General features: G+C 33.2%; 1 protein-coding gene across 4 annotated transcripts in view; it reads right to left on the reverse strand.

Moving 5' to 3' along the window:
- Positions 1-1,485: 1,485 nt before the first annotated feature.
- CSNK1G3 (casein kinase 1 gamma 3) overlaps positions 1,486-13,100 on the reverse strand; it is a 59,945-nt gene continuing 48,330 nt past the window's right edge. The window contains exons 10-13 of one of the 4 annotated variants that reach the window (XM_070938713.1): positions 12,999-13,094; positions 10,520-10,626; positions 8,985-9,033; positions 1,486-3,741 (exon numbers count right to left, since the gene is read on the reverse strand). In XM_070938713.1, coding sequence (XP_070794814.1) covers positions 3,616-3,741; positions 8,985-9,033; positions 10,520-10,626; positions 12,999-13,094 — 378 coding nt within the window. In that variant the 3' untranslated portion in view covers positions 1,486-3,615. Of the gene's footprint in view, positions 3,742-8,984; positions 9,034-9,286; positions 9,311-10,519; positions 10,627-12,998; positions 13,095-13,100 lie in introns of all 4 variants that reach the window. The other 3 variants (XM_070938711.1, XM_070938709.1, XM_070938712.1) reach the window with 3 other exon arrangements.

Here is a 13,100-nt window from a genome sequence, read left to right on the forward strand (position 1 = left end):
CAGAAGGTTGAGAATGCAATTCTAGGCAGAGGCAGATGTTTATCAGGGCACAAAGAGAAAATATCTGCTGCGAATTCCATACAGGCGTCAAGAGGGACATCCGATCAGTAAACACTCAGTTCCACTCAGTGACTCAGGAATTAAAGGGTGGTAAAAAGAAAAAAAACACCTTAGCAATGCAAATTCTGGTTCCAATTACTATTGTTAACCATAGATTATCTGATACAAGTAGATTAAATAAGTACAAATAAAGATTTCACTTTGTTTCATTCAGCATAAAAAATATATGTAGAGCTAATGCTTTGAGAACATCTAGGAGGTAAGAAAACATTAATATTTACCCATAAATAAAATATTATTTTTAGAAAGAGTTCAGCACAGGTATTAAAGAATTTTATTTTGAGCAGCTCTATATCCAGTTGGAATATTCCCCCAGTAAGTTTGAATTTGTGTCCTATTAAGGAAGTAATTTAGATGTTTTAAATAAGTGTCAGTGGGATTTTGAAACATTTCCAGTCCTCTCTCTCTTTTGGTAGAGTTAAAAAAGTGGGTGCAAAATCTTTTCTAAGTTCCAGAAATTAAATTAATTATTAATTAAACTCTAGGCTTTTTCCTTCCACCAATGAACATTAACTTGGCAGTTTGCTTGGTGGCCTTAAGCTACATCTTCTCTAGTCCGAGAACTGCTAGTTGCTGCCTCACTATTCTTTAAAAAAAATAAAAGTCTTGCAACCTGCCAATACAAATAGCCATGGAATTGAGCTAAGCAAAGAAACAAGAGCAATGAATTCACTCCAATATGCTTCATGAATGTCAGATCAAAATGTACATTTCTCTGGCAATTTTGTGTGGTTTCAAGCATGGAAGCCTTGCATCAATCTATTTCAAGGTTGGAATGGTTCATTTCAGTTTTCTGTGACCATAACATTTGAAATTTGCTGCTCATAATGGCTAAGTTTCATTCTCAGTTTGGAACAGCATATTTTGTTCTGACCTTGAAACAAACTCTTGGAATACATGAATATTGTTTCAAGCTCATACACTTAAAAAGATATCTTGAGCTTCATACATTTTTACATACCATTAATCTAAAGTATGCTGGTGACATTTTATCTTTTCACCTTTGCCATCCATCTCTCTGCTTTCTTTGGTGCTTGAAAAAGAGAGGATCAACAATTCCTGAAGATGAGGAGTCTTTGACCCTGCAGATCTACTTCTCTTTGGCTGGACATTCTCTATAATTTTTCTCATTTTCAGAATTTCAAACTAGATTATGATGGATTTTAATACTAGGATCACACCATACCTTCTACTTTCCAATTATTCCAAGCATAGGCACTCAACATTAGAAAGCATGTAATAAAGTTAAATGTCTATATCTGGCATAGTCATTAAATGAAAATATATGAAACTGTCTGCAAGCATCCACTTTCTTATCACTTAGATTCATTAGTTCAGTGCTAACAAAAAAAATGAAAGCAAGGGTTAAAAAAAACTACCTTTATTTTTTTCTTCTTCATCCATTACATATTTTTAAACAGGGATGTGTTTTATTATTCATACATTCAGGCAATGTTGATTTTATTAGTTTAGACCGGGAAAAAGCATATAAATGCAGACATTGTTGATTTAACCTGAACACAACTGTGTAACTTTCTACTGACCAAGTCGTGTGTGAGAACATTCTCCTTAGAATTAAAATGGTATACTTAAAATATTGCTAAACAGCAATGTCTAGATTCCAGTCTTTGCAGTAAACGAACAAGCTTTACATTGATTTAATCTTCATAACTGGATTAATATACACAGTGTTATGTGTAAGGAATTCAGATCATATAAACACTGTACAGGGCAAAGAAAACCTTGAAACGGCTAGGTGTATGATAAGAAATATATTGCAAGTATTTACAAATATAATAGAGAAAAGAAATTTGGTCAAATACTGCAAAGAAGGTGTTAACCACCTACCTTCTTCCTTTTAAAAAAATCAGCCTCTTTTAGTGCTTAAAAGTATAATCAGCTGAAATGGTCAAGTGGAACTTTTTTACCAAATCATTTAGTTTATGCTTTTATTGGTCAAATCAAGTTGGTAAATTAAGAATTTATTACACTTATTAACAGCAACAGTGATTAACAATAGCCAGATTTGCACAATGTGTTTATATGTGCGCCTAATTCAAGATAACACACTGCAGTTTGGCAGTTAAGAAAAATAAATTATAAAACAATCCCTGTAAATGCAATAATGAATTCAACTGGTGTGCATTTATCAATTAATACACATTTTGAATGTTATCATAAGATATTAAAAATAAATAATTATGCCCAAAGGCATGCACTGATAGACAAAAGTTAGCTCTAGGAAACCCTTTTTATAAGAAGACACATAATTTGAGTTTTGGTCAACAAATCTGTCTAGCCTTTTTATTTCCTTTACTCAAATCCTTATGATACTGGCAGCTTAACATGATAAACATACTCTTCTGTCATTATGGCTTTAAACAAAGCAAACTGAAGGGAGAAGGAAGAAGAGAAAGAACTGCCTTTTCTAATGAACTGTTATTTAATAACACAGGCACTTTAAGGAATTATTGGGAAAGTACCTAATCAATCCAATCAGCTGTATTTTAGTGATGCAGTATTTTGTTGAAATGTAAGAATGTTCTAGAAACCTACAGTGGCAATCATAAACCACAGGCTAACATTCATTGAAGAAAGGATTATGTTTAACCCACTTCCATTTTTCCTTTTTTAAATCTATAATATCTATACCTCAGTTTATTACTTGGCACACCCAGACCTTCATTTTTAAAACTGTCATTCAACAATAATTTTTGATTAAGGTTTTGTGATTTCCCACTCTACATGTTTGCAGTTACTTCTTAAGAGTGTGGTTTTATAACCCTTAAGCAACTTTCAGTTGATGTTTCAGCATTGATGTCATACATAACTGGAAGCATAACTTGCATTATACAAATATTTGCATTTCAGTACAAGCACTATTGCCACTTTAACTACACCGCATCTCAACTAGAGGTACAACAAAAGCAGATTTGAAAGCCCAGATTTTACAAACACTGATACACTTCCTCCCTTAGAAAGCACAGCATTTAGGCTTGTCTTCAAATGATTCATCCAGCTTCTGTCTTAGTACACCAGATAGTGACTACCATATTTGTAATAATATTAAGTGGCAAGTTTGCAAATGTAGTACCACCAGAGCAACAACTGGGGAAAAAAGTTTAAAAAACCCTCTATTACTGAGAAAAGAAATCTTAAAGCAAGATATTTTAAATGCTTGGATAATAATAGCTTAATTTCCAGTGTTCCTTCTCTTAATCATTTTCCGTATGGCATCCCCCAAATTTTAGCAAATACCAGGTTTATAAAATATCTGATCTTCAGCTAATCACTGCTAATGTGTTCTAAGTCAAATTTTCTGAAGAAAAAAGACCATTTTTTTTTGTATCTTGGTGTTCAGAAAGGTACTTATGTTGACACAGCATTAAAGCTCCCAGGAGAGATGATCCAAATTAAAAATATGTTGAACCACAAAATCAAAGTAAGTATGAGAACCTTCTCACTTAAAGATGATACTGGAAAAATGAATGGTAACTAGAGATGATTTATCATGATATAGCAGATGAGTAAGTGAGTAATTCCACACCGTCTGTTTTCCTCCAAAGTCATTTGTGACGTTGAATGGTTTTCCTTTTCCTTCGCTTGAAGAAACAGCAGCACCTAAAATTGTTCATAAAAACAATCTTATATAAACAGAAAAAGCATGCTTGATAAAGGTTACCATTGTCAGTTATCATGAAGTTTTGTAATTAAAGCCATTATATAAAATGCATTATAGCAAACAAAAATGTATAATATATGTATAATAATGAAGACACATAATACAGGCCATTATGTATCTAAAAAGATGGTATGATGAGATAGTACAGTCATAGCAAAACATCAAATAAGCACAATGCAGGCATTTTCTTATCTGGTTTAATCAGTGTTTAGAAACAATATATTATGTATGTATTGCTATGTCCCATTATTGCAATTAGCCTATTATTTTAATACATTGGACAGATTTTGTGGGTATTTGAGAAGTAGTCTTTTTAAAAAATGGATTCTCCTTTCCCCTGGACAGCTGAGAGCAGCATGTTACTAAAATTAGTAGTAGTGTATAGCAATACATCTCCATAATTCTAGGATTTCTAAAAGCCTCTAGATAACTAATATGTTTAATTTCTTTGTTATTTAATGTTAGCAATAGCATTACTAAAAGCTAAATGCTTATAGTATACTGTAGAATTAAGATTGGAAAACAACAAAGGTAGTGAACATTCCTACTAGTTTATCAATAGGAAAGCATTCTGGACTGATTGTGCTGTTTTTATAATAATATACAGCAGTGGTGAGTTTCTACTGGTTTGCCTGAACCGGGGCGAACCGGTAGTGGCGGCGGCACGAAGCTCTGCCCACCCTCCCGGACATCATCATGGACACTCTGCGCATGCGCAGAAGCACCACATGTGAGCTCACAGTTCCGAACCGTAGCGAAGGTAAGTGGAGCCCACTGCTAGTGTACCGAGCATATTATAAAAGATAATTACATCAAGTAAAACTCTGTAATCAACAAAATTGCCTAAGATCCTGGAAACCAAAAAAATGACATTGCTGTTTCACTAAAACTTTGCACAGCAGCTGAACTTCAGAAGACTCAATTGGGCTTGGAAGGTAAAGATAGATATTCAATGGCATCTATTCAACTGCATCTATTCATTTTGGGTATCTTGGTGGGGTTAGTATTGTCTACAAAATGTATGCATCTTCCAAGAGATATCAGCAATTAAATGAATAAGATAATTCTTATTTCTATTAAGAATAAGATATCTCAAAATTTTCTTTAAAGTTTGGCATTTTTCTTTATTTTATAAAGAACTACTATTTCTGCAATGTTCATTCAATTTCTGAGGAAGTTAAAGAAATCTTTGCTTGAATGAACAGTAATGAGAAACTCAGAAATTCAAGTGTATGAATCAGGATTTAAACTTGGACCTCCAAATTGATTTATTATAATATCAGGGAATTAAAAAAGACATCAACCTGGGACCTAAGCAAGCTTCATTTTAGAACGAATTATGTAGGGTGAGCTGAGTACAATCCCTTAGCAGAACTTATCTCCTAGCCTTTAAAATCATGATTAAGAACAAATCAAACATATTGTGCCACCAGAAACTGTAAATTTCTCTTCTTCTAAATATATATTTTAATTAATTTATAACATATTGATGTGCTTCATTGTAGAACTGAAGAAAATGAGAACGGTAGCATGTCTTAAATTCTAACATCATCTCTGTTTCTTTGGACATAGACATTCTGTAAAATTTCAGCTATGTTAAAAAGTACAGTATTTAAATACAATAAAAGAACTAACTTCAGTGAAATGTCTGCTCTTAAGTAAATGGTCACTAGAGGGCCTCACTCTCATATATACTAAACATTTGTTATGTCCAAATTTTCTTCTCTTGTCTCTTTCTCCTCAAGGGCTCAAATGTTTGTGAAGCCAACGTTCATACTAAAACTGTTATTAGGAGTTAAAGTTAGTCTGTACTAATTTATTTTACCATGCATTAAATATTCTAAAATGTTTCAAATCTTATACAGGAAACAGAAATTAACTGTTTACCAGAAATTTGTTGAGAAACATTTTTCAGAGAAACAACATTAGAGAATGCAAACATATATTAATCTATCAGCATGAATACAGTGGTTAATAGATTTTAAATGGGATTAATCAGCTAGTCCTACTCAGAATAGTGAATTGTTTTTCAAGAGACCATTGTTTGCCTTATGGTAGTGTCTCTACTGCAGCTTTTTGCAGTGATGATCTCTGGAAGAAACATACTTTTAATTATGGACACAACCCAATTATGTGCCATAATATGAAAATAAAACCAGGGGAAGGAAAAAAACAGAGAAGTACTTTCTCTGAAAAAGTTATTTTGGGAATGCTGATAGTCACAAATGTGTATGGAGGATACTAACAAAAAATTTATTTGGCCTAGTTTTTTGCTATTAGTGTCAGAAAAGAGGAGCTGGAATAGTTTAGTTTAGTTTATTCTTGACTGCCAATATAGACACTGTGGTGTACTCTAACCAATAGAGCAATTATATTTTGTAGTTTCTGTATTCCAACTGAAGCATCGTTGCAAGCTAAAGAGACTCACCTTCAAATGTTAAGCCCTTGATCCTAGCCTTAGATTCAGAGAAAGGTTAGAACCACACATGATATAGAAAAGTAATAATATCATAACTTTTGATTCTAACTCAATCTGTTTTATTAGATTGTATTATGTGTTTAAAAGGGTTCTTCTGAACATATTGGACTACAATACAAAGCATTTCTTTTGAAAGTGTTCATACTTGTCATTTTATATGATAACATGCCTGCTTTGAAAACTGATCCTTTCTTGGATGATGTATTAATCATTTGATTAGTTACTTGGGAGTATACAATTTAAAAAAATTAGCTACTTTTATCTTCTAAGAATGAGAGTAAAAAGTAGGCTCTTTAACTTATAAGACTTGTTCCTTGGCTAGGCAACCTTGATAATTTGCATCTAAATATTTTCCAAAGAGAAAAATTTTCCAGCCAAAGCCATCCAATTTTTATCCTTTTTATCCTCAGGGGACACTGGTGCTACTGATGCTAGGTTTCAGCCACTTCAATTCTAACTGAATTTGGCAGAATATATCTAATAAGGAACAATCTTTATAATTTTATAATACTCAAACTGTGAGCCAGTTTGGTCTAGTGGCGAAGGCACCAGGCTAGAAAGCAAGGCACTGTGAGTTCAAGTCTCCCCTTAGCCATGAAAGCTGGCTGGGTGACCTTGGGTGGGCCCCTGTCCTTGAACATTCAATATGGAACCCTGATTCTATTGAAAGGCTGCATCACTCAATTGGTCCCCAGACTGAAGAGTGGAAGAGAATTACAGCACACCTGTACATTCAACTGCTAATGCAAACCCATTATAGTTTCCTTGAACTGGAATCAACTACGCCTTCTGATGTGATGACCACCAAGAAAAATTATATCGGGTATTTAGGTAGGTGTATAGATTAGACTGTCTCAGCAACAGCAAAGTAAAATTCAAATATTCCTATCAACCCAATTACTCACAATCCTCCCTCACAATCCTTATTTGTTCCATTTCAGCTATGCTGAATATCCATCTGTATTAGTTTCCAATATATGGTGCTGGTTTTGATCTATAAAGCCTTACGTGGCTTGGCACCTGGATCTCTTCTCCACATTGTCCAGCCAAATTGTGACTGACCAATTAGATCCAGCTAAGAGAAATTGCTGCAAATTCCACGGGGGGGGGGGGGGGGGCAAAGATGCCCTATTTTTCTCTTGCAATGCTAGCACTGCGTATGGCATGGCCCCTCCCTGTGGATATTAGACTGGCTCCTCTATGCTGATTTGCTATAAGCAACTCAAGATCAAGATTTTTTTTAAGAGTCTTCCCCTGATAAGAGTTGTTATTGTTGCCATCTTTTATTTTCTTCCTATTCTTCTAGTGCTGATGTAATTTTATTTCTTTTTAGGGTTGTTTTCTTTTTACGTGAGCTGCCCAAACTCATTTTTTGATTGCAACAGCATACAAATATGTTTAATAAATAGATAAAATTACAACGAACTTCAGCACGCATACATTTTCCATCTAAAATCTGCAACTGAAAGAATGTTATTTTTGTGGTAAAATTATACATTACTTTGTTTTTCCTATACTCTCAACTTCCTGGTAACCCACCAATAAAACTCATTTCACAATGTAAATTGTGATGGGTTGTGTGAACAGATACAATGGAAGAGACAATATTACTGTAGTTACCATACTGAGAGTGTAAGGGCTAAATTATATGGTAACACAGAAAATCAAATATACTTCACTATATAAAAATATAGCATAAATTCAATGCTATCGCTAAAACATATACAAAATACATACTAAATATATTTACATAATATATATTATTATATATATTAAAAATGTTTAAGTATATTTAGAGGGACTGAACGGATAGTTTTGCATCCAACTATAGTTGCATGATTAAAAAAATATATATTATGTGAATAATCTGCCCTAGCCACAGCAATTTAAAAAATTGACATAATCTACTGTACTGTATTATTAACTATATTACCCTACAGTTAACTTAGGATATATTATCATGGTCTCTCCAGGATCCTTCTTCAAAATGAAGGTGTATTAATTTATTAGAAGGGCTAGTAGCTTTATGCAACATCACTGCCACTTTCTGTAGTTTTACTGTAACATTTTTATAAACCACTATATTTAAAGCTATGGTTTTTATAATATACTTACGGTAGTTTTATGCCATGATGAGTAGCTACGAATTAACTTTTTTAAGCCACTGTTTTCACCTGCATTTTTCTGTTTATATCATGTATGGAAGATTGAAAAGTGGAGGAAATAAATATTTAATAAGTTTATTTCCTTCAGTTTTGGTAATGAAAAGTTGACGATGAGAAGTTATAAGGAGAGGGGCTGAAGAATGGGATATTTTTTTCCAAACCAATAAATACAATTTCATTAATTATATCCAAATATTGATTATTTAAAACATAAAAGAACTTCCAATGATATTATGAATATAGCTTCTCTATCTGGTGCAATTATTAGCATTTATAAATTAGAAAAAAGCCCATCATTTTAGAAATTTTGTCATTTTATCCAAAACTAAACTTGCCAATAATAAATTAAAAGTGAAAATGTTTTATAGACTGCTTTTTGAGATGAGTACAATGATTGAAATGTGGAAATGCACTAAAATACAAATTTGAGAGGAGTAATTGTTCTCTGAGTTTATCAATCACTAACAACTGTCATTTAGTGCTATTAAAATATTTAATTATTTATTAAGTTAAGGTATTACTGTGGAAGTTAAAATACCTGAAATTGTTGTTTTCCCTTTAAAATGGCAAATCGATGGGCAAAACAACTGTATTAAAGCATAAATTGAAATTAAAGCATAAATTCAGACGTATTAGATAAAAATACATAAATTCTACATCACTTCAAAACAAACAAGAATTGAAGCAGGCAAAAGTGCTCCTCAATACGCTAGCAAGTTTCTCGTATTAAAGAAGACCAATATTAAAACAATTAAAATTATTTTGGTTTTTTTTTCCAATTGTACTTTTGTTTTTAAATGCTCTGGAGCTATTTCTGCCTGCCTGTGCTTTAAAACTCACCACATGTTCAACACTTTCTGGCAGCTAATATGAGGAAAATACAAGGAAGGGGAAAAAAAATCAGAATGCAGCACATTGTAAAGAAAACTTACATTTGAACATATAATCCATACAGTCAAGTAATGAGTAAGACAGTAACATCAGTTAAATTAATGAAGACCAAATGAAGCAAACCAACAATACCATTTAAAATATTATAGTATTTCCTTTTCAAATTTCAACTTGTAGTTTAGGAATTTCTTCAAATAGTTTATGGCACAACAAACATACATATCTTGCTTACTTTGTTGCATAGATCATAATTCTTTCTGGGTGTTTTAATGTGGTAGAGAATTTCATATCCAGAGACTGAGATATTTTCAGTCAATTTCAATTGTGCCTGTCCCTAATACCATCCTTTGTAAATGGCAAACTTTTTTTTTTTAATTGATTTATATGCTGCTCTTCTCCGGAGACTCAGGGCGGCTTACAATGCGTTAAGCAATAGCCTTCATACTTTTGTATATTTATACAAAGTCAGCTTATTGCCCCCATAAACTGGGTCCTCATTTTACCTACCTTAGAAAGGATGGAAGGCTAAGTCAACCTTGAGCCTGGTGAGATTCGAACTTACAGTAATTGCAGACAGCTGGTATTAATCACAATGCTTTTAGTCTGCTGAGTCACCAGGCCCGTCTCCTGGTGGCTCATATAACTTGACTCTGGGTTATATATCCCATTCCCTACAGAGTTTTGGTGCACCTCAGGAGAGGAAAATGAATTGCTTCCATGTATAAAATCTGAAGTATTTTCATGTATAAAAGCTGCACCCTTTGCTGTATTGTGAGTGAGAGTATTTTTTACATTATTTTTAAAATTTCTGGGAAATGCTATTTTTCCTTGCTTATAGGTGAGCAGAATGCTGTTGTAAACAACAGCAAGCTGCATAATGGCAAAACCCCTCTATCACATTATTGTACTAGTATTTATTCTAATAGTATTCTATATGGTGGGGAAATTGTACTTCCTGAAGAGTCTAATAGGTTAGAGTTAGACTAAGAAACCATTTTATAGATAAGTAAATGGAATTTCTCTGATACACACTCATACAGTTAAAAAAAAAAAGAACTGTTTAAGGGCTTCATGTATTACTTGTCACAGTTAAGAACTTAAATATCATGGGAGTTTTAATTGGAAAATTGAATCTCACAAAATGTGCTGTCTCCAAAGAGATTATTTCAAAGCAATACATACTTGGTTTCATCCATAACTTCTACTTCAGTAGGGGCTGTGATGGGTGCATTTGAACGACCAGCAGTAGGATCATCAGTGTTGAGTTCTCCATTTGTTGAGCTTACAACCTGCAATGGCAAAAAGATTCAAAAATTATGCAATAATAATTGCCTACATTTACTACACTGGTTTATTATGACAGCAATGAGTTGGAATTAGTGTATGAACGTATTATTTCATAGATGGTAGTATGTTTTTTTTTATTCAGTCAAGTATTCCCATTACTAATTATTGCAAGATCCAATCTGGATCAGTCACCGAGACCAGAGCTTTTGGACTTGTCAAGGAACTTTTCTCTACTGGAATATGTGCTTTGGTCCCCTGAGGATGGGCTACAGTACAAGTCTGAAAACTCATAAGAATAAACCTCTGGTCCCGATGACCAACCCAGTTTGGATCTTGCAACATTATCCTGGGACACGTATATCTGCCTTTATTAATTACTAATCATTCTTCAACTGCTTATAGAAAAAGCCATCTACAAAAATGGTGCTAGCAATACAAAATATTGCAACATTTTTTCCCTTCACAGAGCTGGGGTGGGTGTGGCCTGTGCATGACGCATCCAGCCTGGGGGCTGCCAGTTTGACACCCCTGCTTTAATGGAAATGGAAAATACAGAATAAAACTGAAGGCAGAGTACAGAAACAACCAAATTGCAATTCTGAGTGACTTAAAAATATAATCATTACCAACAGATTGTTTCAATTCAAGTCAGAGAATTTTGACTCCAAAAATCTTCTCTTTAAAGATGCTGTTAATTCCTTTATGATTGCCAAATTTAGTAATATAGACTAGTATTTCATATGCTGGGAAACTATTAAAGAAAGAAAATGCATAAAGTCCATTCATTACCAGGAACAAAATGCACAAAAAAGAAACCATTTTGCATAGATGAACTACTACGTCTCTCATCACAGAGAACCTTTAGTAAAAACTGATAAATACTTATGTTTCTCAGCACACAGATCTATTTTCCCAAAAACATAAGACAGGCCATGGTAATTGCACTAGATTCCCACTCACAGTGAAAATGACAATTATTTCCTATATCTATTACAAAGATTGACAAAGTGATTATGGAAGGTACCCAAAAGAGAAATCAAATCATCTTTCTGGCATCCTATTAATGTGTATTAAAGATGTTTGTTACATGTTTTCCAAAAACTGTAGTAAACAACCCTAAAAACAATTTAATTGATAGAATTTTTTTTTAAAGTGTATATAAACTGAGGACTACAATCTGACATTTTACAGGAACAACACAAAAACATAATTAACAAAATGCATTTCCTTGTAGATAATGTTATACTTCAATATTAGTTACAATGCACATACCTTTTTTACTTATGAATTATGGGCAGGTTTCAAAAAACGAATCAGTCTAATTTTCTTTCAACAAAGCAGAATGTATCATGCAGTAAAGCATTATTATCTCTATGGCTTATCCTAAATCACTAATCCTGTCTCAGATGCAAATTACAGTAATTTAATATAGGAAATTAGATTATCATTAAGCATGAGAGACAACAGCAGACTAGCCAACTACAGCTAGACAAATGATTCTTCAAATATGCCTTTTCTAAGGATGTGGGTGATTTGAAATTGCTATATAGCCATTCAAATATATATATATTATATTTAATGGAGAGATATTGATGTTTTTTTAAAAATGAAATAAGCCCTTTGCAGAAGCAAAAGAAAAGGACATCGAAGAAAAGAACTGCTGGGAAAGCAGCAGGAAATAGATCTAAATCCTTATTGAAACAGAGAAGGAATAGTAGGTGACAGGGAACCTTCCATCTGCTTCTGCACAGATTTATAAAATTATAGATACATGAGCTCTCTTTACATCACATGGACTTGCAACAACTTTTACTGGATTTAGTAAACTTGTTTTTCAAGACTGTTTTATGTACAACTACATAGGCATAATATATTTGAGATATATTATCACTAATTAAGCAATTATAATATTCACAAATCAGGCAGATGATATAAGGGGGTAGATTTGACTACACTTCCAATGGATTATTATAATAATAGGAATATAAATGTTTTCAATCATAAGCATAAAAGGACATTAAATAGGAACTGGAAATTGTTACTATAAAGGGTGATTCATATGATCAAAATATTACTAGTAGCCAGTAATCATTTGAAGCTCTAATGGCACTGCCATTTTCACTACACGTCATTCAGTGACAATTTTATTGCCTAGGAATCATCCAAATATGTTTTCTTCAAAATGCAGATGGCTGTTCTTATAGAAGCACTTGTAGAAACAAAAACAAATTTTGCCTGATTTTTTTATTATGGCTTTTATGACAGAAGACATATAGTTATGGACACAATTAGAAATAAATGGCAACTAAACACATGCCATTTTTGTCCAAGGAGATTAAGATGTGGAAATAGTCATGCAAAAAACAGAAAATACCTGTACCGAGCCACCATGTCTGTCTGCTGCCAGGTGAGCCCTCAAGTGATGGGGGTTGGCCTGATGGGGGTCCCAAGCTGCCCTGTGGTCTGTTGACTGCCA

This window comes from Pituophis catenifer, unplaced genomic scaffold (genome assembly GCF_029215685.1).
Source record: "Pituophis catenifer annectens isolate HBS135680 unplaced genomic scaffold, rPitCat1.0.hap2 SCAF_2, whole genome shotgun sequence".
Lineage (NCBI taxonomy): Eukaryota > Metazoa > Chordata > Lepidosauria > Squamata > Colubridae > Pituophis > Pituophis catenifer.